The sequence below is a fragment of the Amblyomma mixtum genome, chromosome 10 (genome assembly GCF_055824585.1).
Source record: "Amblyomma mixtum isolate Tamu chromosome 10, ASM5582458v1, whole genome shotgun sequence".
In the NCBI taxonomy this organism is placed as follows: Eukaryota; Metazoa; Arthropoda; class Arachnida; order Ixodida; family Ixodidae; genus Amblyomma; species Amblyomma mixtum.
This window is the reverse complement of record NC_143021.1, coordinates 154,258,055-154,284,683: the sequence shown is the minus strand read 5'-3', so window position 1 is coordinate 154,284,683 and position 26,629 is coordinate 154,258,055. Positions and strand designations below refer to the sequence as shown.

The 26,629-nt window shown below is 44.1% G+C and overlaps 1 protein-coding gene across 1 annotated transcript; it reads left to right on the top strand.

Moving 5' to 3' along the window:
- The first annotated feature begins 338 nt into the window (after positions 1–338).
- On the top strand, positions 339–25,677 carry LOC149327419 (tissue factor pathway inhibitor 2-like). Its single transcript, XM_089564870.1, has 5 exons — positions 339–408; positions 8,103–8,258; positions 14,223–14,390; positions 20,125–20,313; positions 25,670–25,677. Exons 1-5 carry the CDS (start codon positions 339–341, stop codon positions 25,675–25,677), a joined length of 591 nt encoding a protein of 196 aa, XP_089420996.1.
- Positions 25,678–26,629: the final 952 nt, after the last annotated feature.

Below are 26,629 nucleotides of genomic sequence, written 5' to 3'. Positions count from 1 at the left end.
AATTCAACGAAAAGCTCTGATATCACCTTAGCCAGAGAAATAAAATTTTTTTGAAGAGTTCTCATTGTCGTCGATGAGATGTGGTCTTTGTGCATTCATTTCATATGTTTGTTTCTCAGAACAGAACAAAGAACCGAACAGGATAAATGTAATCGGTGTTGTTCTTCCTCGTGCTGCATTCTTTCTTCTATTACAGTTTTGAAATTATTGTGGCTTTTCTATTAAGCTGACTTTTTTTTTGTCGCGGCAGAGGTCTCTTCACCTTGCATGAGTATGATTTGCTTATATATAAAAGGGGAAACAGTACCCAGATGCATTGGCAACGCAAGTCAAGCGCCATGGTACTCTGCACACTGCTCACGCTTTTTCTCTACGGCGCTTCCGCTGGGCAATCATCAGAAGCGATTGGTATGCATCAATCTTCTATTTTAACTTAAACTCGTAGTATTTCGTTAGTTATTTCTTACTTTAGTAGCTGAACTGTCATTCGGATTAGCAACTGCAGGATATCCGCGTGAATCCGGGATGGGATTAGACTATTAGAAACTGAAGGCTGCAGCGGTTGCAGTTGAGGTTTTCGAAAGAAATGGTGGCAGGTGAAAGAGTTGCACAAAAGCGGTACATCAATTTTCTCTCGGGAGCTCTTAAAACTTAATGAACCCTTCCTCCTCCTTTTACGTTTTGTGCTACGATGTGAAGGATGCGGACGTGGAAACATCTTGATTAGAGGCTGATTCTAAATCGCAGTGAAAAAGAGCGCTTGCTATGCTAATCACTCTTGGTTGTCGCAAAGCTGTGATTAAAGTAAAGCTTACTAAGAGGAAAGGGGAGGGTGAGGAAATTAATTGTAGGTAATTTCAGTGCTGCGTGATAATAGGATGAGGCCTTTATCTGCTTGTCCTCCAGGGAGATTGCTCCGTGATGTGTATCATCTGATAGAAAGTTGCAGGGGATTAGTGGAGCGATAATTGTTAATGCGAACTTTGCGGAGGAAAAGCGCTAATTGCTTCTTGGGGTAGAGATGCCGCTTGTGGAAGAATGTGACGTTTCTATGACATTCCTGAAGAGCTCGGTCGTTTGCTCTGCATATAGCACTGCGTTTTCGACTCACGTTTAATTTGGTCAGGGGATCGAGATCTTGATGCTAATTTCGTAGGACCAGTTAACGTAGCATCTCATTTGCCTAAATGCCAGCATGGTAACTTGTCAGTGCAAGGTTATTGTAATGATGTAAATGATGTAGTTTTTTTTATGAGATTTCACTACACCATCATAGAAGTAGATTGCAACTGACTCCGCTGCATATTCCTAAATTTGTTAGTATAGGTAAAGGTAATGATAAACGTGTTCTGTGAAATAATTACTAGAGATTCTTATTGTTTAGCATATATAATCGGTTTGATTTCCAGCTTGGTGATGTTCTGAAGGTAAGAAAAATGCGCAGCCGAGTGCGTGGTCGCGACTGCGTTTCTTGAGCATATATTGAGGACGCGCTTCTGCTTCCGTGGACCTTGAAGTAGACGTGGTGTGATATGTACATATTTGGAAATATGATATTTCTTGGCAGCTGACGGTCCTGGCTATTCGATGTGAGCTGGCCAGTTAATTGTCTGTGTTACTTTGAGGATGTCGCTTCCTGTTCGGTACGAGACAAGCGTGCCAAACCTGTCTGCCTATCTGCCTCGGTAGTTCGGAGAATGTGTGAAGGAGGTTCTTCTGTTGCAGCCATCAGCATGAGGTTTGAATAGGTGGACCCAGTGCAGCTCTGTGAAGGGTATTAAGTGCAGAATTATGTTTTTAAATATTTGCCTATGTTGTCTTTAAGTACAGGATTTGCCTATATTGTCGTTAAGTACAGGCGTACGCGTGTTTGCTACAGACACGTGGGCTACAGCCAGAGTAGGGCGAGATGGGACACAGATTTGCAAATTGCCGCCGTTATTTTCATTCCCAGATGTAAAAAAAATAAAACTGCTTTACGGCTCCCGGTCGTCCTAGTAAAAATTATTTAAATGAAATAAAAGAGTGAGCTGTAAATATATTTAAAAATTCAAACTAGGGCGAAATGTGACAATGCTCGGGATAAAGTGAACCACCCTTGAAGAATCACCATCCTTGCAATGGATGTCACACACACTTGGCTACACGCAGACCTGGACAATCATTTTGAGCCTTATTGAACGACTGCCATTCTACCAAGAAGAAATCCAGGACTGTGTGCTCTTCCATGACCCACTACAGTCTATGCGGTTCTACCGGCAGTTTCTCTGTGCAGCCTGGCTACGCAATGTTTCTGAATTTCCTGCCTTCTCCAAAAGTTTATTCGGTTGTAGTGCTTATTTATGTTTAGCTCAGCAAAGTTGAACGTACATGCACTTTCAACAGATTCTAACGCCTGAACGCGTGATTTTTAATGCGAATGTTGGCCTGTCCGAACAGAGCTCGCTCCGTTGTTAGAATGTGTTCTACGAATACCTGTCCGTGCCCGCCGGACTGAGTGCGATGGTGAGGTTCGCAAAACTTTTTACGTAATTTCTGTTGCACTTATTATCTGATTTTAATTTCTGCTCTTTGGTGCACGCCTTTGGGAACACAAAATCACTTTGTGGCAAAGGCGCTGCTTGCGTCTAGTCAGACATTTTAAGGCAATAGCCTTAGGAGCACCGTTACACACAAAATCCGGCATCGGCGTTGTGAGAGAGAAATCATGAGCATCACTCTAGCAGCTTGCAGGCATGTGGGCCTCTAGGTAACGTAACCTAGCGGCCACAACCTTTCCCACGGAGAATGAGCAAACTGACCCCCATGGAAGGTGGCAGTTATGGACCGATCAGTCGGGACGAGCAACCTGGGCCGCACAAGGCCCACCGCTGGGAGCACCTGCCAACGCAGATCATGACCGCTTCGCTTAACCGCTGCACCACTGCGCCAGGAGAAGTATGAAGACTCCCACGGATCTATGAATGCAAAGTAGAGAATGAACTTCTGCATATACGCGAACTGGCCCACTGCACTATCGCATCGTACCCTTACGGCCCAGCTTAAGTGTACGTTCCGATTCTTTTTTCATGTTTTCGTGTTTGACTTTTAGTCGTTGAAACAATTCTACTGAACCGGATATCACGTTTAGAGCTTTACAGCAAGAAATTAAACAACTACATCAAAAAGGGTACACACTTCGGCTTGTTGGTGCATTACATGGAGAAATAAGGAACGTGACCAAGACATGGACAGAGAAGACGCACACGCAGCGTTACGGTGTGTGTGGCGCTGTGTGTGCGTGCCTTATTGTCCGCGTCACGATCGCGTTACTTATTTCGTCATGTACTCCCACCACAACATCACTTCCCAGAACATCAAGGTCCTTAAGCCCCATCAGAACATCGCAGCCTCGTTTTTTCTCTCGCATCTTGCCTGCGACTAGAATACCTATTCTTTAATTAATTAAGCTGCTAGTTTAATTGAGCCACACAGCTTCGAAAATCTGGCGTGGGGAATTTTGCGCCTTTCGGCCGATATCTCGCTGACAGGAGATAATTTCGCAAATTTTTCTTCTAAAGCTTAGAAGGCGCTAATCTTGCAAATCTTGAGGTCAAATATAGCGGGCGTTGACGAGTTATACCACATAAGTATCAAGTTATCACGATACGGACTTAAAAGTTAGTGGGCAGTAAGTAACAAAAGGTCTCGTTTTGCCCCATTCTTTCGTACTCAAGTGCGGTGAGGAACTGCGTGTCGTGTTCTTGTCTACGCCCCTGTTTTTTTCTAAGGATTCCCTAATTGTTTTCGCGGTGTCTCGCCACTCTTTGTGGCTGTGCGTAATGTCTGAGTTTTAGTTGTTCCTGTGGTTGTTTAATCTGAAAATAGTGCAGGATGTCATTTTTGGTACCTGCTTTTCTAAAAGTTGTTTACCAGGCTTTTGGTCTCTTTTTGGTATGTGTTTGAATGATGAGAAGTTCAGACTTTCCTGCAAAAAAATTTGACTTCGACTAAATAGTCCACTTGATGTCTATGTGCTTCTGGAAGTTTGTTTCGGCATCCTCTGGACTTTGCGTTTTGCGCCTTAGAATAATGGCATCGGCGTAAAAGTTGTGGTGAAGGTTAGGGATGGTAGGCAACTGCCTAGACAGTGCTGTCGTAAGTATGGTAAAGATAGCCACAGTTGTGATTGATCACTGAGATACCTCTGGGGCAATGTGGGATGGCAAGGAGAGAGTGTGTGCGGCCCTCAAGAGCACTGGCCTGCCTTTGAACAAAAGGCGTATGTAAGTTGAGATGTTGCCAACACTGCCGGCGTAATCAACGGATTTCAATATGGGATCGAGAGAGTGCTCAGAGTTAAGAAAGGGATTTGTTATGCTTGTACCCAGGAATGTTTTTTTATGTGTTATGTGCTCTGGCTGGCTGCAGAAGCGTCGGAACCCTCATTCTCAAATTTGTACTTATCAACACCACCGAAAAATGCTAATAAAGTGGGCGCACATGTGCTTAAAAATATTAAGAGGCTTCACTGACGTTTAGAAAAACAGTCAGTCTTCATTACAGTGGTAGGAGATTGTTCCAGACCTCTATTTATAGAAGTTGAAAGAGGCTGATGAAATGCGCTTAGGGTGTGATGCCAAAAAAGCAGAAAAAAGAAAATAGCCGGTACAAAAGGGAACATACACATGCGCATCGCGTGATGAGTCAATCTAGTAGCAAATTAAATGGCCGCACTCCGGGCACTGCGCGAATCCCCGGAACGCGCGCGCGCACGCACGCACACGCAGGGACACACACACACACACACACACACGCACGCACGCACGCACACACACACACACACACGCACATGCACACACACACACACGCGCGCGCGCGCGTACGCACACACACACTGGAGAATGCACACAAACGCTGCCAGTTTCCCATACAGTGCATTATCCATCGAACGCGGTTCCTTGGTTAAAACATCTTGCCGTGATTTTAAAACTAATTTCTTGGAAAGAGGGAAAGCTGTCAAACACCAAATGCCTTTTCGAGAGTGTGGGTGTGGGTGGTCAGTCTAGTCTTCCCGGAAGCAAATCTCACCGTTGTAACCAATTTCGAAATTCGGAAAAAGTGCATTACGAATACCAGTGAGCGAGCCTGGACTAAATTTTACTAGGCAATGATGTGTACCAAACTGCTTTGTCACCGAAGGTTGTGGCCATGTAGTACACCAGGGTGGACAAATCCTGCTCCGAGGAGAGAGAGTGTTTCAAGTTATAGGATACGGTGGCCGCAGCTGGCAAAGGACTGGGTTTATTGGACAGGCTTTTGCGCTGTAGGGGGCATAGTCAGGCTGATGATGATGGTGATGGTCATGGTATGTGTAAGGTTCTGAACAGCGGGCAAGTGCATGTTTGGCAGATAGCCTGAGCAGGCGTGTATAGTGGCCGCAGCTTTATGAGGAGAGAACTGGAGAGAAATGGAAGAGGTACTTTCCTTGCAGTAGGCGCAATCCTGCTGATGATGATGAGTGGGGATAGGGGAAAAACAGTGCAAAGTTGCAATCTGCAGCCTGCGCTATTGTTCACTTGGCTCATGGTACATACAGTACACACGGGTTGGGCGCCACGCCTATCTCCACCCAGTTTCTCCCTCACGTGCGCCAAAACAGGCGGAAATAAAAAGCCAAATAAGGAAATTTCTGACACATCATCGAGTGAATGGGTGAGGATGGACGCCAACTGCCTCGTCGGTTCTAAAAGCTGTGCGGCATCTAGGCTTCGTGCTGTTCGGACCGTTCGTGCGCACACACAAACGCACACGTAAGCACGCACATGCACGCACACTTATGCTGAATTCCAATGGCAGATCGAGACCGCTCCGTAGGATCGCGTACGGAGCGCGTCGGAGCGCGTAGCTTCGCCACCTCCCATTTTGCGATTGGAATGCGAGTGCTCTCTCCGGAGCGCGACGCCAGCGCCGCAGCGGCGAGCCGCGAATCTAGGCGCGCCGCCGGAGCGGACGCCCTGCTAGCTTCGTGTTCGAGTCCGACAGGAGTTGCGCGAGGCGCGATCTCTGCGTTGACAGACGCCGTCTCGGCGAAACAAAAAGGAGGTAGTACGAAGGCCGGAATGTAAAGCCAAAACCAAAGCGTATGGTACAGGATGGTCCACCCTCCGTGAACACGCGAGTATGCGTCCGCGGTCTTCGGAGAGCCGTGAGCCTGTCCCTACCGTTCACGAAAGAAGTGGCGGACGACGCGCAGGCAAGTCGCTCGCTGCTCGATTTTCCAGCCTTGCGACTGCGAGACGCAAGCCGCTGAACCAATCAGCGAGACAGTCGAGCTTTCGGCAACGACGCCGCCCGCGGACACGCCGAGCGACGAACTGCGCTGCCCCCCGGACAACGTTTCTCCCTGGCTGCCGTAGTCGTCGCTAAGCCTAAATGTTTTTCATCGATGCCGCAGCTGAGGGCGCTTCGGAACTGGCCAGCGCTGTAGTAAAGGTGCTACTCGCGTCACCGTTTTACTGTGTTCCTCGTCTCATAATAAAATAAAGACATGATCGATTTCTGCGACGCCTCCAGCAGCGGAGCTAGCAGACAGCAGGCCAGCCGCACTGGGCGTCAGGAAGAAATTTGCTTGTATCGCAGTTATCACTTCTACCAGCAACTCGGTATTGGCCAACGATCCTCAAAAATGATTCATTTGTTACATTCCTCTAATCAAGGGCTTGTTACGAACGCGAACAAAGAATATTAGCGCATTTTTCTGACGCCGGCGGCAGGTCCGTTTCAGACGAATCTTCACTGCTGGACTCTGAGCTTTCAGTGCCCGAGTCGGAACTGTCACTTCCATGAAGCAAAATTAGTGCCGCACGGCTCGAAGCAAGATCATTGCCGTCCACTGTTGACTGGAAAGTGCCCGGCTCGCCCGGCTCACCACGTAGCGACGACAGGAACGAAGCGTCTGCATGCTGCTGCCAGTAGCGACCGGAAGCAGACGCGGCGGAAAAAAAAAACGTCACGCGAGGTTCCGGTCAAATCTGCCGATTTCGACAGATCAAGTATTGCTGCTCCACGGAGCGATCCGGGATTTACGCCTGATCCCGATCTGCCATTGGAACATACAACTCGCGCTCCCATTTTACCATTGGAATACGACTGATGCAAACCGAGCAGAAAAACTTGATCCCGATCTGCCATTGGAATTCAACATTACACTCAGCGCCTGTTTGCCGCTCTCAAAGTTGACACTACATCGCGTACAAGAGGTTGGTTGTGCTGCGGATGACGCGAAAGAGTAACGAGCTAAGAAGAGCTCATGCTTTCGATAGGAGAATAATTATTGATTACCTTTTTCATTGAAAGTAGCGATGTGGATTAGCTTCGGCGATGTGCACGCAGTACACTACAATGACGCACGGCGCGTAGTTTGATTTCGAAAACAGCCAGTTATAGTAGTACCTGAACTTATTATTTTTAAGTATTCTAGTTCGTCAAATCTACATTTTCGTACAGGTAGTGCCTCCATAACTAATCGTACCTTTTGGGCGGTTTCTTTCAGCTAACTATGCGACCTGAATGCGCTAAATCGGTACACAAAGAGTGCAGTTTATTCCTAAAGACTTTAAGCCCATATTACAACGAAATGATTTTTCGCCTAGACACATACATTTCCCCCGATTTTTATTCCCAGGCCTCTTTAAGAGTTCTGCTTTAAAGATATGCCGTCTTTGTGAAAAACAACCGGCTTGGGCGTTGTCTAGTGACCTGTACTTTGCCATGAGGGCAAGTACGTTGTTCTCGTTTTATGCTTTGTGGGATCAATGTGAAACGCCTCCTCTGCTGTCATAACTCCGGTATGCGTTAATAAGCCTATAAGTGGACAGCTCATAGTTGCTTATTCAGAACAAAAAGAAGGACGGAACAACTGTGTATTTAATCATGATACAATGCTGCGAAGACACATGGGTATAGCTTTTAAAAGCAAAGGAGCGTGACACTCCTGGGGAACACAGATAGAGGGTCACTTTCGCATATTTCCTTTGAAAATGTTACTTGGATAAAGGGCAGTCGAGAAACCAGTCGGCTGTCATGTTTGTTGTGTTTAAGTCAGTTTTCTTTTTTTGCAGATCCCAAATGTGCTGTAAAGAGCTTCACCATAACGACACCTCGTTGCGCTACTCCTGGCTGGCAGTTTAAACAAATCACAAGAACATGCGTATCCACGTGCAATTCCGCTGCGCCGTTTAAAGACAAAACACTATGCGATGCAACTTGCCGAAGCAGTAAGTAAATACAGATTTGAACTGAGTAGTTCATTCTTTTATGCGCATTTTATGAGGCTTGATATCATTAACATTCCCTCTGATTAACACACTTCAGCATTAGTTTGATGGAGCTTCAAAACATCGCTAGTTGCGACCTTGAAGCTAAAAGCTTTCCTTTATTCCGCTTTTAAGTTTTCCATGTGTTATTTATACCATGTTTGTTACACAGTGTGAAGGTCAGCGGGGTAATGTTTTGAGCAACATTTCTCTAATACGTTAGCATGTAGGAAAGACCCGAAGTATGAGAAAATCATGAGTGGTAAGCAAGAACACTGTTATAGGTGACTACTCTATTTCTGTATAGGGACCAAAGCACGGCCCGGGGTGTATATTAACGAACCTACTTTTTTTGCAAAAGCCCACAGGTTTTGCATGAGCCTGGTCGTGACGACCTGTGGGTCTTTAAAACATCATACGTATTTCATCCAACCTATCTTCGGATTAATCCATCCAGAACTACCTGTTACAGTGGCTCATATCTAAAACATAGCATACGTGACTTATGCCTGCCTATCCGGTGATTGTAAATTAGACGCAAACTTTCAACTTACAACTAATAACTACACCTTCTGGCAGCCGTTTTGTCTCTCGGGGTGTAGAGAGGCTGATATAAATTAAATATTTTAGGTCAGTAATTAAACTGACATCCGTGAAAAACAGGGAAAGTGTTTATGAGAAGCGGACTGCTCGTATTCGAGGTTGCATATTCAAAAAGAAGTTCTTATAATTTTATCTGCCAAAACAACACACCGGCACACGGAAAAAAATACCCATAAAATTTAATCAAATTTTATCTCTTGATTTACGCTTCCTTGCGGCAACCAAGTCCTCGCGGTAATGAGAATAGAAAAAATGCTCTTAAAAGGAGCAACTATAACCTCTATGGGGTCAAAAATTTAAGCAATCATTCTGACCAAAGTAATGACTGCCAACCAAAGAGCCGAACTTTTATGAAGTAATCGAGCACCTGCCGAAATGTCAGTGCAGTAGGCTCAACCACTGTATTTGTCATTGTACATTGCTTTGCCTTAAGTTCCATTCTTTCCCTGCACGATCACTGACACCAGTGGCAGTAGTACAGCCAGCGCATTTTGTACTATTTGGGAGAAATCATCGGCAGTGTTTTATCTTTTCGCCAGCCATGTTATCTCACGACACTGAAGGAGGCAATGGTTGTTGAAAACTGTGCCCTTTAAAGGTACCACTGCTTCTTCTCATATAATCTAGAGTTTTGTGAACAGGCTGGTTGTGTAATTTTTAAATGCCGTAATCGGTTCATCGTCATCATCATCATCATCAGCCTGACCACGCCCACTGCAGGGCCAAGGCCTCTCCCAAGTCTCTCCAATTAACTCTGTCCTTCGCCAGTTGCGACCACCGTATTCCCGCAAATTTTCTAATCTCATCCGCCCACCTAACTTTCTGCCACTCCCTGCTACGCTTGCCTTCTATTGTAATCCCCTCCGTTATCCTTAAGGACCAGTGGTTAGCCTGCCTTCGCATTACATACCATGCCCAAGCCCATTTCTTCCTCTTGATTTCGACCAGGATGTCATTAACCCGTGTTTGTTCCCTCACCCATTCCGTCCGCTTCCGATCTCTTAACGTTACACCTAACATGTTCCTTTCCGTAGCTCGCTGCGTTGTCCTTAACTTAAGCTGAACCCTCTTTGTCAGCTTCCACGTTTCTGAGTTCTTTTCTCCTTTCACATTGGGTGCATACATGTGTCTACATCGCGACGCAACTGCTGCGCCGCGTCGCATTCGCTGTTTTCTAGCAGCGGAAGCGACAAGGGCGCTCCAAAACTGACGACGCGCACATAACACGAGGAGTGAGGCACAGGTTGAGCACTCTGACTCAGCACGTCATTGAACGTGAGCGCCTTACAGGATGAGTCTGCACAAATGACCGCAAACCAAACCAAACCAAACCAAACCAAACTTTATTTTATTTTACAAATGTGCATACAGTCTTTAGGATGAGCCACAGGCCAAAAGCTAAAGAAAATAGCTTGAAAATGCCTGTGGCTCATCTAAGAGCCATTACAAAATAATAAAATAAACACATGCATACAACGGTGGCAGATCGCAAACGAGCACACTGTGGAAAGAATTTATAATATTTACGATGGAACTGATGGGTACACAGAGATGTAGTTTGAAACTAGAAAAAAAACAATTAAAACTGAACAAATGCATTTGAAAGTTATACACTGCTGGGTTGATTACAAAGGGGAAAAGGACACCGATACATACACAAACTACAATATATGAAAAGAAGTTATGGAATATTATTTACAAAGTACACTTTTAAATCATGTGGTCGGAGCTTATACATGCTCAGCTGGTTAGATTCGTAGCTGTTTAGAACATTAGGTATAAGGAAGTTAAGTGCTTGTTTACCATAGTTAGTTCTAGCTCGTGGAAGTGTCCATTTTGCAGTTGATCGGGTTTGAACATACTTTTCTATGGGCTTTAACAATGCGATATTAAGCAAAAAATTACATATTGATGGTGAAGAAAATTTGAGATAGTACAATAGGCGGTACTCAAGAAAAACATTGACACGAATTACTTCATACTTAGTAAACAATTCAGCCGTATGGGCAGTAAAACTGGCACCTGCGATAATCCTGATAGCTTTCTTTTGGAGAATTAGAATTTTCTGTAGATTTGTTTTGGATGTGGTAGCCCAAACTATGTGGCAATAGTTAATGTGTGATTGGAATAGGGCATGATAAATCATTCGTTTTATGCAGGGAGGAAATTCAGTGCAGTACCGAGCAAGAAAACCAACGGAAGGAGCTAATTTCTTGCGAAGATGTGTTGCGTGTGCGGTCCAGCTCATACAGGCGTCAAAAATTACACCGAGTGATTTGAAGGTGTCCACGATTTCTATTTTATGATTCCCAAGTTGAAGATCATCGTTTAAGTTAATTTTGAGGTTTTTAGGCCTGAAGAAAACAGCTTTAGATTTATTGGTATTAATAGACAACCCATTTTGAACGGACCACGCATGCAAAGTTTTAAGAACAGCATTACCGCGATTTAATAACTGATCTGATGAGGAGCCCGTTAAAAAATACTGGTGTCATCTGCGTACAGAATGAATTTAACGTTACTGTCAATGTTTACGAGATCATTTATGTATACGTTAAAGAGAAAAGGACCTAAAAGGCTGCCCTGAGGCACTCCACAGTTTATAGCCTGAAGAGTGGATCCATGTCCATCACAGAAAACAGCCTGTTTTCGATCAGTGAGGTATGACCGTAGAAGATGGAGACACATTCCTCGAACACCATACATTTCTACTTTAGCAAGCAAAATAGTGTGGTTAAGAAAGTCAAAAGCCTTACTGAAATCAACAAAGATACCGAGAGTTAGACATTTACGTTCAAAATTTTGCAAGATAAATTCTTTTTGTGAGAGGAGCGCAGATTCGGTAGAGCGTCCTTTTCGAAACCCGAACTGTGAATCTGTTAGCAAGCTGTGTTTAGTAAAAAAGCTATCCATTCTTTTTAGAATAATCTTCTCATATACCTTCGAAAAAACCGGAAGTACGGAAATCGGGCGGTAGTTGGTTAATACGGCTTTATTACCCCCTTTAAAGATAACTGTTACTTTGGAATTTTTCATTTCATTAGGGAAAATAGAGCATGAAAGGGACTGATTAAAAATGAAAGCTAGATACGGGGCTATTAGGTCTGCAACAAACTTCAGCGCTTTTATTTGCAGCCCATCATAATCCACACAGCGTGTTGATTTCAGATTCATTAATACTGAGAACACTTCTTCCGAATCCGTTTGATAAAAGACTAGTGATTCATTAGGCATATTGCTAATTGTACTAGTGGCAGGTTTTACATCTCCGGTTGGCTTAAAGGCAGTAAAAAAACAGTTAAATTTCTCTGCAAGGGAGGCCCCGGATAAAAGCTCATTTTCGACAAATAGTTCACCTAGTGTTTTGTTATGTTTTTTGTGGACAAAAGCTTCATTCAAAACTTTCCATAGCTGTCGGGGATTGTGCTTGTTATTACTAACTAAGCGCTGCTGGTAAGCTTGCTTAGCGCTCCTTAGCTCACTTGTTAGATTATTACGATATTTTTTGAATGAAACTAAATCAGCAGGATCCTTAGTGAGCATAAAATGCTTGAAAAGCTTACTTTTGCGGTTCATCATTTTCATGTGAAGGGGGGTTACCCATGGTTTTCGGATCTTAGATTTTTTAGTTTTTGTCTTCCATGGAAAGCAGTGTGTGTAGTGTACTTTTAATTTATTAAGAAAGTGCTTATAGCAATCGTCCGGCTGAGAGTAATTGAAAATCGAGCTCCAGTCTTCAGAAAGTATTGACAGCCTAAAACGGTTAAGGGATTCTTCATTAATGCACTGGTAAGTAAAGACGTTATGTTCACAATTGACAGCAGGAGTTTGGGCAACAACAGAAGCAAATACAGCGCAGTGATCACTAATATCCGAAACTATAGTTCCAGCGCAATTGACATACGAAGCGATGTCAACAATCAAAAGATCAAGTGTACTCGAAGAAGTAGCTGTAAATCTGGTAGGTGTGGTTATTAAATTCAAAAATCCATTGGACCAGACAGCTTCTAAAAAGGCACTGCTGTTACGACTATTATCTTCAATGTTAAGATTAAAGTCGCCACCAATAAGCGTAGATTTTTCCCGAGAGCAAAAGTCAAGAAAGGCATCAAAAAAGTCAATAAAGGTATCAGTGCAACCTGACGGGGGCCTATATACCAGTGAGACAATACTGTCAGCAATTTTGACTGTAAGTATCTCAAAATCATCCTTCATAACAGAAAACTCGGATAGCAGGTCTGCTTTAAGACCGCTTTTGACGTAAATGGCTACACCGCCACCACACGTGCTTCGGTTCAAATAGAAAAGAGAATAATCAGGAAGGTTTATAAAATCAATTTCATGCACCGCCCACGTTTCTGTGAACAACAGCACATCAAAACTATGTTGAAGGTGTGCTAAGAGATAGGGCAAGTGGTCGGCCTTGTTTCTTATCGAGCAATGAATTCAGCTAACACAAAAACCGTTGTAAAAGCAGTCTGCAGAGGAAGAAGGTAGACGGTTTGGCGTGGCTAAGCGTGGAAGGCCGGGCAGTAGACCTAGTTACAGAGGCCATCTAAAGAACTTACGTGCTGTGAAAGCGAAAGCACTCTTTGGCTCAAAGGGCTTTACACTAAAGTTCTTAGCCATAAAAGTTTTGACCTCAAGCCCTTTAACAAAGACCTTTACCCAGAAAGCATTTAAAATGAAGGCCTTTAAACTAAAGGCCTTTCTCATAAGGCCTTTGCACTGACTATATTTACCTTGAAGGACTGTCAGTGCTAGGTGTACACACCTGGCAGCTTGAAGAGGTGGGAGCTTTGCAGGTGAGAGAGATAAAGAGTAAAAGTTTATTTATAAAAAGGAGACGAGCGTATTCTGGGTGGAGACCTCAGTCCAAGACTCCAGTGGCTTCCACCGAAGGAGTCGCCTTCCACAAAGCTGGTTTAAAGGACGTACGTATGCCGGAATTCGGTAAATGTACCTAGAAGTGCTACTGCAAAAGAGCAACTGCTTTCATTTGTTCCGAACTGCCCGACAATCTTCCGTATGCTCTTTGCAATCAAAGCACGACAATGTTGGCACAAACAACCACACTGGAGGCTAATAAAGGCACACAACTCATAGCATAAAAGTTTGGTTTTGAATTTTGCCAATATGCAACTCTTACTTTAAGCAATCTTTCTTGGGGGTCTATGTCGAATAATAAAAAAACATGCCTAAAATCGGTGCTTTCGCATACCGTTCAATATACAGCGCACTGCGTAAAGATTTCCTGCAAGGAATAAGTTCTCTCTATAAGTGGATGACACTGGAAACACATCGTTTTATTTTCCATTTCAGGAGACGTTTGCACAGCGCCCCGAGCTGTAACAGGATCTGTGGCTGGTTCTCAAGTGGAAGTCTTCTACTTTGATCCTCAATCAAAAACTTGCCTTTTTGATGTAGCCTGCGGCTACACCGGCAATAACTTTCCAACCGCTGCGGAATGCGTCAGGACTTGCGGCGGCAGTAAGCTAATTCTCTTTATTATGCTGCCTTACAACCAATACCTAACGCATCCGTTACTCATAAACAATCATATGCGTATTATTGAACGCTATTTCCTGCTGAACACATGCAGGAGAGTGGAGACTATGCTGAATACAGTCGGTCATATTTAATGCGGATGGCTACTTAGAGGGCTCGGCTTGATACACAGGTAGCGAAATGTTAACTGCGTGGCTGCACAGTGTTTACGCTATCACTTTGACTCGCAGGTGGGGCTCAAAGATGCTGCTTAAAAGAGAAAGGTGAATTGTAAATTACGCGGTGCCTGTCAAGTTTGCTTATACAATCCGTTCAGCCTTAAAATATGCTTATACAATGTCCGTTCAGCCGCAAATAAAGAAGACGAACTAGCACTTTTGGTGGAGAGCTTTGGTATATCGCTCACAGCAATCATGCTGACCGAAACCTGGTACACCGAAGAATCACGCGTGTTTAGCTTGCCTGGATGTCACTGCTTTTCGCGCTATCGTAAGAGCAAACGTGGCGGTGGCATCAGCCTTTTGATAAGAAATGATCTTGTTGTTGAAATTTTGGAAGATTTCTGCCAGTGAATTCTGATTATGAGGCGCTGACCCTGAGCAACCAAAAAAGCATTTTTGTGGTCATGTACCGACCACCTTCTGGTGATTTTACTAAGTTTCTGGCTTTCTTTAGCAGAATTCTAGAACACACTTTAGTTAACAGTCTGGACCTTTATCTGGGAGGAGACCTGAATGTTAACATGCTTACACCTACGCACTGCCAGAAATAATTTCAGCTTTTAATACAGTCATATGGTTTCACAAATGTTATAACTGAACCCACGCGTGTCACTCAAGATAGCAGTTCTTTGCTGGATGTGTTCATCACAAACATTAATACTGAGACAATAACCGCGGATACAGTATACACTGGTATCAGCGACCATTCAGGAATATTTATGCTAGCTGACAAGGCTCGTCAAATAAAAAGAAAAAAATGTAAAGAAAACAATCTTGTTCAGATCATCACTCCCACCAATCTTGAATCTTTCCGTTTTGCGATTAGTCAAGAAAACTGGAACACCGTTTACAAAGCAACAAGTAGCGATGTTGCATACTCTAATTTCATAGCTGTGTTCAGATTCATATATGATGCCCACTTTCCTTTGTGTCGTGTAAAAAAACCATCGAAAGCACGCAAGCCGTGGCTTACGCATGAATTGTTGAGCATGATTAAACGCAAGAATGCATTATATGCTCGATTCATAAAGAACAAAAGTGGCGATGATTTTTCTGTTTTTAAGGCATATAGAAATAGCCTAAGCTCAAAGTTAAAGGCAGCGAAGAATTTTTATTTTCTTAACATTTTCTGGAACGAGACTACTCTGCGGTCAGATGTAGTCTGGCGAAAACTGAAACCCCTGCTCTCAGCTGATGGCTCAGAGGCTTTTCCTGATAATTTCCAGCACCATGGAGTGTGCATTTCTGGCAAGGAACTAGCCGACGCTTTCAATACTCTTTTCATTCAACAGTCTAATCAGATTAAGGTTTGTAGTAATAATAGTATGGACAATTTTGACCGGTATCTGCCGGAAACGTACAGCAGTCAGTCACTATTTCTTGCACCCACAAACTGCTCAGAAGTTTATTCTTCCATGAATGCTATAAAAAACAGTAAAGCTCAAGACTCAAATGGCATGCAGGTGATCCCGGTAAAGTACGTTCTTCACCTAATCTGTCCAGTTATCACTCATATTTATAACCTAATTTTATCTACAGGCATATTTCCTGAAGAAATGCAGGTCGCTCGTGTAATACCCATATTTAAACATGGCGATAAAGGTACACTAAGCAATTACCGTCCAATTTCCATATTACCTATTTTCTCAAAGGGAGTCGAAAAAATATTACACATAAGAATTTCTTCATTTTTTTCGCAACACAGTTTGTATTCTGACTTTCAGCATGGTTTCAGACGGCACCGATCAACAGAGACGGCCCTTGTAGCACAAAAAGAGATCATTTTAGAAGCTTTTAGCTAAAGAGAGATTATAGCAGGCATCTATATCGACTTTACGAAAGCGTTTGATCTTGTAAATCATTTCATCCTTCTTTCCAAGCTACATAGATACGGAGTACGCGGCATTGCTCACACACTGCTTAAGTCATACCTTGGAAATAGAACTCAGTACGTTGACATAAATGGCAGTAAATCTTCCGTGCTGGCTGTATCAACTGGAGTCCCGCAAGGAAGCATACTTGGGCCACTGTTATTCATCATCTATGTCAATGACATTGTTCGATGCACAGACAGCGCTCAGTTTGTCTCGTACGCAGATGATACGACGCTTTTTGTTAAGGGCAAGACAGAAGCAGACATTGAATTGCTGTCGAATAAAGCGCTTGGCGATTTACACCAATGGGTTAACGCAAACTGTTTAAGGATAAACCCGTCTAAAACACAAGCAATTTTATATTCACCAAAAGGAAAACATCAGCTGACTTCATTGAATCTACGTCTAGGTACAGATCGCATCCAAATAGTCGATACAGTGAAAATACTTGGTGTTCATTTCTCAAAGCATTTAACTTGGAACAAACACGTTGAGTACCTTCAATCAAAAATATCCAGTGCTGTTGGTGTTATTGCGAGACTGAGAGAAATTTTGCCTACCAAGGTTAAAATTATTCTCTATAATTCCCTAGTATTATCTCTTCTTCAGTACTGTATTATTGTCTGGGGCACGACTGGTATGACTGACTTAAAAAAACTGCACTTACTTCAAAAAAAAGCAGTTCGGTATATCGCTAATGTGTCTTTTTTGCACCACTCGGCCCCCCTTTTTGAGAAATATAATGTTCTCCCAGTGTTTTGCCTATATAACTATAGGTTAATGCTAATATATAAATCTTTTGTGAAAGAAAAAAGTAATTTTTTAATATCTTTAGCCCAACTACAAGAAAACGCCAGACCTCGCCTTACGAGGCACAAGGAAAAATGGCTTCTACCTACACCTCGCACCTCATACCAGACGCAATCTTTGAAATATATTACTCCCACATTACTCAATAGTTTAGAGTCGTCGAATTTCGATCCAGCATACGAACCTAAACATACCATTAGTCTGTTCTGTCGGCAGAAATTATTATAGTTGTCTTAGATCTTGTAATGTGAGACGTTTTCTGCGCTGTAATTATTGTACCCATGACCCTTATAGAAATTTACTGTCGCTTCAATTCGTTACATACTATGTCCAGAATGTCCAACACATTGTACTTCATCTATTTTTTCTTTGTTTTCTTTTTTTTTTCTGTGTTTGAAGCGTTACAAACTGTTGTTTGCCTTGCAATGTTGAATTTGTATTTATTTGTTGCTCTTGAACTATATTGCCTCTGTAATATGTATCTGTATTTATTTTTCCTTTGTTATGGTGATGTTGTTTCCGACACGCTGCAGTGCCGCCATGTAGGGGGCCGGGGCCCCTGTCAAGCTGTTTTTACAGCTTTTAGTCCCGGCTCCTACCTTTTCGAAAGGAAAGGAAATAAAGAGAGAAATGAAATGAAATGAAATGAAATGTCCGATGTTTAGGCGGATCCGCCGAGTGGAGTATATTTCAGAATAGGAGAGTAATATCATCATCAGCCATCCAAGCACAGCCGCACGGCCCCGAAGGAAAGCTATAAGGCTGTTATGAACACCAGAGTAGTTGCCGTTACGCATTAGGGGCTAATGTATATACATTAAACCACCTTACTAAAAGGACCGCCGTTCTGGCGCAGTTGCGGTCCTTCTTTTCGAGCGGTTCGCAGATGTGTGACGTTTGAAGCAAAGTAAGGCTAACCTTTTTAATATTATCAGGCGCGAGCTCTTTGAACATGTTGAAGTGTTCAGGACCCAAGATATGCACTCTCCGCTAAGCAAACTTCGAAAAACAGTTATATTGTTGTCTGTGCGTTCCTGGGCCACTGCGAGTGCCCTCTCCTCCCCTGATGTAATCCTGTTCTATGGCCTAAAACATTACAGTGAGTGTTTTAGCGCGCTCTGGTTGATTTCGTGTGCATATAGGATCGCAATGTGAAACCATGGCGCTCCACTTGCTTTCTACGCAAAAGTTGCTCCGATTCCTTATTCATCATGCTGAAAGCCATGCAGTGCTTTCTAGAAGAAAACTGATAGGCAGCAGAGTTTTTGCCATGACGCCTTAGAGGCTATAGAGTTTTAAAGAATGAAATCATGAAGTCAGCTTCAAGCCTCAGTGGCCGGACATCGAAAAGAGTGCTATCTGTAATGTCAATGAATTTTAAGAATGCTGACCTAAATGAGTTCGCAGACTTTCAGTGCGGCAAATTGTTTAGTAAAATGTTTTCACCTTTGACCTTAATCCCTTCAACTTTAGTGCGGTTCAAGGTCCATCGTTGCTGAGAATACTATCCCGCAGTTATTTGCAACATGAAGCGTATGCATTTCTACCAGCTCTTACTGTTGTCTTTTGCGTAGCGGTTATTGTATCAGGCACTTTACCATGAGACGTCAAGGCACTGACTTCCGATCATTGTGTAAACTAGGAATGCAACTTAACGAATTATGCAGCATTTACCGTTTACGAATATAGCACTAGGGTTGAGCACGCGGCTACCCGGGAATTTCGCGCCACTAATGTGGTGACGGTCGCCGCTATGTACGCTAAAAATCAGTTTGTCTGGTGCTAACTTTTTCCGGTGAGCAGGAACAAGTGGCCCTCAGCTAAGTGCGGCGACAAATATGCTTGATTTTCGCACGGTAATGTTCCGGCTTTCAGAGCACGAATTTTTCTATATGGTATTAGCGTTCGTGCTCAATTCCAATACCCCTTACAGCTTTTTCGTCACACCAATTCAGAAAACTTGTAGTAAAGGAAGTCCTGCAAAGCGGTGCGTTTCGAACAATTAGCACAACGTCCTGCGATCAGTTGGTGTTAGCCAGAGCCCGCACGAGTGTAGCAGCGTTCAGCGGTTATCGTCTTCTCCACTGAACGCCGGCCATTCGAGTTTCCGGTCTCTCTTACAACTCCACTCGGGCGAAAATTCGCAAGCATGATGTCGGTATCGCACGATTGCGTTTATTTTGTGCAAGAAGGCTCACGGCTGTAGAAATGAAGGTGTGGAGAGGAAGCGGTGGTGGCTTCAGTAAAAGAGTTGTAAGCATAGGGGACAAAAGCTACAGCGCCGCGTCTGTTGCAGGGATTCTATGTGTCTATTCTATGTGTCTGCGGATGGTACGCGAAGTCCGTGCTGTGGACGATGTTGCATTCCCCAACGACAGCTTCTACAACTTTAGAAAGGAAGGTGGGACCTCTTTCACGCAGCAACTCTTTGGGAGCACCATGAAGAGGAGTGTTGAGGAATGTTATAATGGAGGATGACGTAGAAATGCCGTCGCCTCTGTAAGATGGTAAAGGCAACGTTCCGGCGTAGCGCGTTAGATGATTGATAGCAACGACGGTCCAGCCATCCAGAGGATCCGGAGGGCCGTACAGGTCAACGCCAACACACTCCAAGGCCTGGGCTGGGCAGGGCAGCAGCGCGCTGGCGAGGTGGGTTTCCGGAGCCGAATGTGCGTTTTACAAGAATGTCTATTTTCGAGGATCTGTATTCTCTTACTTTCATAGCTGGCATTTTTATAATACCGACTTATCGCTGATTTAGAAACCAGTGCCCAAAATTTATTACCATGATTACCAACATGTTTTTTTAAGGCATTGGGCAACCTGCATACTGTAGAGAGCCTGCAAATCAAGGATACACCTGCGATAGAGCAACTGGATCGTATCGTTACTACTACAACGTTTGTGCAAGACAATGCCAATGGTTTCCTTACTATGGGTGCGGGAGTGGGCAGAACAATTTCTTGACCTACGACCAGTGCCATAAGCACTATATGCAAGGTGAGTCAACGCATCCAGAGTACGACTACATAGTATATAGTATTTTGTCTGCAGCCTGAGATTCCAAAGCGATTTCCTGATCATGTAGAGGAGTTTTCGGGGAACATCCACCTACTCGTGAGCGAGGAAGGTATTCTGAGAATGAAAGAGGAAATTGTGTCAGTATTATTTTTTAACGTTCAGGATGTGAAAATCGAGGTACTGAAACACGACTGGAGAATTTTTGCGACTTTCGGTTTTCTTCTGGGGAATGTTGAACACAAAAAAGATACAAAGTTTCCGAAGGAGAGAAGAAAACTGAACCTTTCGTCGCTTTGATGTGTGCTGAAGTGTTGTGCTTACATTGCTACAAGAGCTAATAGATGCGTAAAGGCAATTTGAAACCTACGTTAAATCCCATCTTTATGGTTGCTTTTTTTTGCTTGATAATGTGCTGACATTGAGTCCTACATTTCCGAGAGCTCTGGAAGACGAGGACAATGATGGGACTTGGGTTATATTCCCTAGATCCCAATACTGTTTTATAATCATTTGAGAAAAAGCTTAATACGCAGATAGCTTTCTTCCATGACAACCTCAACTGCGTTCTGCATTGTCAGTTATCGAACTATACATTACCAAACGTCATGAATGCGACTTGAGATACACATGTCCGACAATCAGTCCGTATGGAGAAGCCCCTTCGGTGAATTATTTTTATATTCGCTCAAAAATGACAAAGCAAGCATGTTACTGCTACGCCTCCTTACTGTGCTCGATCTCACCCCTCCTAAAGCGGTTATCGTACAGTAGCCATACCGGCCGCAGACACTGTTAGCAGTGCAAAAGTGGTGAATTCCACATGAGATTCGGCGACGCCACCTTTCGTTAACGCCTGGTGCACAGACGGGCGAGAAGGTCACCGTTTTATCTAGCGGCAATTCACCTGACCCGTTTGCATCCGTGGGGCACGTGCCCAAGAAACAAAATAAAACACAGTGGTGTCTCTGGAACAGCGAGCCACGCGACTAGAGGAAGTACGCTACTCTTTTATTCCGACATCACTGAATCTGTCCAAAACGAATTGGAACACAGTTGCTCGCTAAGCGTAACTAGGAATAGCGCTTTAGGCAGAGTGCGTGAATAAAAATATCTCTGGTTATGCGAGAGAGACAGAGAGAAAAATTTAATGAAAGGAAAGGTGCAGAGGTCGACAGGCGGTAAGGTGGCCCTCGCCTGCTACTGGACACTGAGAAAGCAGGAATGTGGAAGCAAAATGAAAGTGATGGTGCGAATCTAGGATGATGATGTCGTAATACAATTAAATGCTTAGAGTGCTCAGGGTTAGAGGAGACTGGGTGGCACTTCTGTCGCAAAACATGTAGCACGTGGAGCGCATGTCTTCCTCATGCAGCATGTGTATTGCACACACCCGCACACACACATAGCGCACGGTTGCAGAGAAGGGTTCTGTACAATTTCACATCTCGGCCAAAACGGATGTGCACTTACATCGCCCACTGCTTTTGAACAAGCGGAAAGTGTCCAGGAGTAGGAGCAGTCTGTTAGGCCAGAATGGCTAAGAGATGCCGGGATACTGAAACATAGGGCATTATGGGGTACAAAAAATATGAAGCACTGAGAGGTATTTGGAATGGAGCAATGGTACTGGGTCTTCGTGTCGGGGATGCTGTTTTGTGCCTGAGGACAGAATCTCAGTCGTGATTAGAAAAAAATTAGAGAGCTGTTGGAAGATTAGAACTAGGTGTCCACGGCAAAACCACTAAACCGGAAGTGCAGGCGGATATCGGCAGCGGATCGTTCGAAGCACGAAACGCTCGGAGTAAAATACTATATGAAGAATGCCTTCGGAAATAGAACGATAACAGACAGGAAGTAAAGATGTTTAAATACTTGTAGGGAAAGAGCGTTGACGCACAATGGCAAGAAAGCCCAATGGAGGTCTGATTTATGCAACAGTTTCTCGCATCGGGAACAATACGCGTTACTTTGCTTATTATTTGTTGTCACGTGATAAATTCATTTAAAAGCGCGAGAAAATTGTCCTGCACATGGGCTTAACCAGCACAATCAAAACAACCTGTGTAAAATAGATGACCGACAAGAAGAGTTAAATTTAACCAGCCAGCCTAAGCCCTTACGCGGCATTTGTGGCAGGCAGTTTCGATTATGCTGTGCTGCAAATCTTTTCGTTATCTCTATAAAGCACCTTATATGAAGAATTCAGAAGAAACCTTTCTCAAAATCATTGTTTTTGTCAGCGCTTCCTTTACCTAACTCGAAGTAGGTAATTGTCAAAGAATACCCGCTGCAGAATTTATTCACCGATCATACGACCTTTGATGCTGCAAAGAACAGCGGTCAGCATATTTTAATTCCTAGTCTTTCATTAACTCTTTGGCAGAAGTATAAACGCTGATCTCTCTTCCAGGGTCAATGTAGTAAGCTGGGTCAATGGATAACTGCGATAGGAGAATGCTGCAAGGATGCTGCTGCTCTGTGCTGGTTGCTGCTAAAAATAAAAACTTCTTGAAAAAATTTTCATGACCTCAATATATTTTTGTTCATTTAAAAACATGAAACCCTATGTACTTTAGAACTTTGCAGGAACTTATAACCAAGAATAATAAGACTGCACAAAGGCATGTACGTAAGTGCGTTCAACTACTGACCACTCCTTCCACCGCTCCTGATCCCAATGACGTTTTCTTAATCCAGGTTGCCGTGGCCGCGCTTCGACGAGGTTAAAGGCAAGGCGCACGAGTGTTCGAAATGCAATTGCATATTATATAACGGCATGTGGTTGAAATTAATACAGTGGGCTCCATTGTGGTGTACCTTAGAGCCAATATCCCGTTTTCTGCTTTTGAACATCAAATAAGGATACCAATCTCAATTCCTTCCTTCAACGGCCTCAAATTCAGGTGCAAGGTCTGACGGCACAACATATCAACCAAAGATCCACGCTGGCGGCTGTTGTTATACCTGCGGCGTAAACAAATGTTAAGTAAAAGTAAAATATCTATCCTTGTACCCACAAAAGACCTCTTTCTCCCGATAGTAGCTACGCTTCACACGCGTCAGTTCAAGTAATCGCTGCGAGAAATTTAGCATACCTGTCGGTGTTGAACGCCCGACGATTGAATAACAATGTCGGGTTGGATATGGTAGGACCTGAAGTTAGGACCTGAAATTCTTGCTTTTGTATGGAGGTGTGAGGCCGATGCAAGCCGCTTCCCGCCATATTCCCAGAAATTCTGTCGAAGTGCATTGTTTCGACAGGACGTTGTTATGAACACAATGTTTTCGCATGTCGTAAGATAGCGCCATAAAGATCAATATACAAATGTATGTCAAGACGTAACGCACAATCTACTGTAGCTCGCCATCCGAAAGACTGCGAAAGCGAAATTACGCAAGTGAACCACTGAAGCTTTTGTTCTTTAACAATTACACTAAATATTTATCTACGTGTTTTACTTCCTACATTTACGGTTACTATCTCCTTTGTTAAACACAATTTGGTAGAATGTTGCGTTATGAATAGCGCCGTTACCACGACTTGTGATTAGGCAGCGTTTCAAATTTCCTGAACTGAGCTGTACTTTGTTTTTCTCCCCTGTTTTGCCCCGATTATGCTTATCCCGTGAGCATGGTAAACCCGCCATGGTGGCTCAGTGGTTAGGGCGCTCGGCATCTTAGCCGGAGTACCTGACTTCAATCACGGCGGTGGCGGTCGTGCATCGATAGAGGCGAAACGCAAAAGGCGCCCGTGTGCTGTGCGATGACAGTGCACGTTTAAGATACCCAGGTGGTCGAAAATATTCCGGAGACCTTCGCTACGGCACCTCTTTCTCTCTTCTTTCATTCCCGCCTTCCTTCCTTCCCTCCCGGCACGGATGAGATGCCCGTGAGGAAGTGAGAGAATTACTGCTCCATTTCCTTTGCTCAAAAATCACTAATAGTCAACACAGTATCGCCTCGTTAATCTTCCCTCCTGTCGTCTTTGATATTTCTCCTCTATCAGGGCTTCAAAATTTGCTGAATGGTGTTGTAGATGGTCACTCAGCCAAAGACATTAGCATTGAAAAATATATTTTCAAGTGTCTGTTTTCTGCCGCCTTGACCACAAATAACTTTCATGCCCCACTTACACCGATTTTGCGTAATATGTCAAAATTTTTTTAAAATCCCGATATTGATTTTAAGGAGTTTATCTTTGTGTCCTTTCTCACTCACTTCATCCCAGAAGCTACTAAAACCTCATGCCTATTTGATCCTCATGATCCCACCGGAGGTAGAACACAAGATAAATTACTTATAAAACGCGTGCCCTATCTTTATACGCCGTTTTTGCTCAGTTTTTCGCCCGTTTTTGCGATGAATCCGAGGAGAAATCTCGGCCACTTGACCGCGGTTCAGTGGGGACGAAACGCAAACGGCGCCAGGGTGCAGTAGGATGTCCGTACATGAAAGGAGTCCCTTTGTAGTTGAAATTATTCCCGAGGTCTCCAATGCGGAGCCTCTTTCCCTTTACCTTCAATCGTTTCTTTCACACGGTGCCCTGAAAGCGCTTCCGCGCTGCTCCACCACCATGCGCAGCTCTCTCGACCATTGTGCAGGCGCCGCCAAATCGCGAGCGCAGTCACCACGCTGCCCGCGAAGCACTTGCCGGACATGAGTGCAGTTGCACTAGGATCTACCCGCGCTCACGTCCTAATAGCGCAGGATGACCTGTAATATCATCATCATCCTCTTGGCTAGGCCCATTGCAGGGTAAATGCCCCTCCCATATCTCTCCAATCCACCCTGTCATGTGCCAGCTGCGGCCATCCTATCCCCGCAAACTTCTAAATCTCATCCGCCTACCTAGTTTTCTCGTGGCCACTGCTACGTTAGCCCTCTCTTGGAATCCATTATGTTACTCTTAAGGACCATCGGTTATTTTGCCTTCGCATTACATGCTCTACCAACGCCCGTTTCTTTCTGTTGATTTCGACTAGGGTGTCATTAAACAGCGTGTGTTCTGTGACGAACTCTACCCTCTTCCTGTCGTTGCCCTCCTGTCGCTACCCTCTACCGGACCTGCTAAGGCAGGGCTTTAAGTAGACGTATTCCCTGACAACTTCGATTACCTCGCAGCCAACTGTACACTGCGGTTTCTTGGCGGGACAGTTGAATATTACTGTTATTTTCTGCATATTTATTTTTACAACCACCGTTCTGCTCTGCCTAACTCACAGGCCATGTTTCGCAGTTCATCGCCAGAGTGACTTAGCAAGGCAGTGTCTTGAGCGAATCCCAGATTAGTAAGGTACTCTTCATTAACTCTTACCCCCAAATGTTGCGAATCCAGGCTTCTGACTACCTCTTGTAAACTCGCGTGGCGGTGAATAGCATTTGCGAGATGGTGTTTCCCTGTCTTATCCCCTTCGTAATTGGAACTGTATTGCTCCATTTATGGAAGACTATGGTAGCTGCGCAGTCGTTATAGATATCTTTCAGTGTTTTTACATCAGGTTCTTATACACCGTAATTTCCCAATGCTTGCATGACTGATGAGGTTCTTACTGATCAAAATACTTTCTCGTAAACTATGAAGGCTATGTTTATGGTTCCTTATATTCTGCACAACTCTCTATCAACTGACTGATACTGTGAACATGATCTATTATTGATTTATTGATAACTATTCTTCATGAATGCCTGTCTGATCATTTGGTTGAGTGAAGTCTAAGGTTGTCCTGACTCTATTAGTGATTACCTCAGCAAATACCATATAGGCAACGACAGAAAACAGATCGTCCTGTAAATTTTCATCCTTATGCGCGTTGAGCCTCGTGCACCGCGCCAAAGTGGGGCCGTCAGCCCCACAAATGCTATCGCTATTGTAATGACATCATGCAGGGTGTTAGAGCAAGAAACTGACTAGATCTGGATTTTGATATGCGGAAAAATCGTCGCGCATGTTTGTAGCGGTGCGGTGCTTTGAAGGAAAGATGTCCTGCTTGAGAGGTTGATATAACTGGCTGGTGGAATGAAGATGATGATTCAGCACCGCCACCAACGACGACGAAGCGCTAGCGCCGCCCGTGAAAGGCACGTGCTGGAGAACTGCCGCTTGTGTGCCGGGCTCTCGCCTCGCTGGTTCCTAGACGACTTGCGCCCGGGTCTTCGTTGCCGGCGTTTCAACGTGCCAATAAACCACTCTTCATTTGGTGGAGGTTGCTGCGTTCACCGTTCCCCATCACCGTGGACCTTCGCAGTCGCGCCATCCCGATGTCCAAGACCAGTCAACAGCCCGCCCCCCCGCCGC

What these genes read in the sequence shown, in the direction of transcription:
- LOC149327419 (XM_089564870.1), top strand. Translation starts at nt 339, where the DNA reads ATGGTACTCTGCACACTGCTCACGCTTTTTCTCTACGGCGCTTCCGCT. An exon ending in GCAATCATCAGAAGCGATTG is followed by an intron (nt 409 to 8,102) that starts GTATGCATCAAT and finishes CTTTTTTTGCAG; the next exon opens with ATCCCAAATGTGCTGTAAAG. An exon ending in CGATGCAACTTGCCGAAGCA is followed by an intron (nt 8,259 to 14,222) that starts GTAAGTAAATAC and finishes TTTCCATTTCAG; the next exon opens with GAGACGTTTGCACAGCGCCC.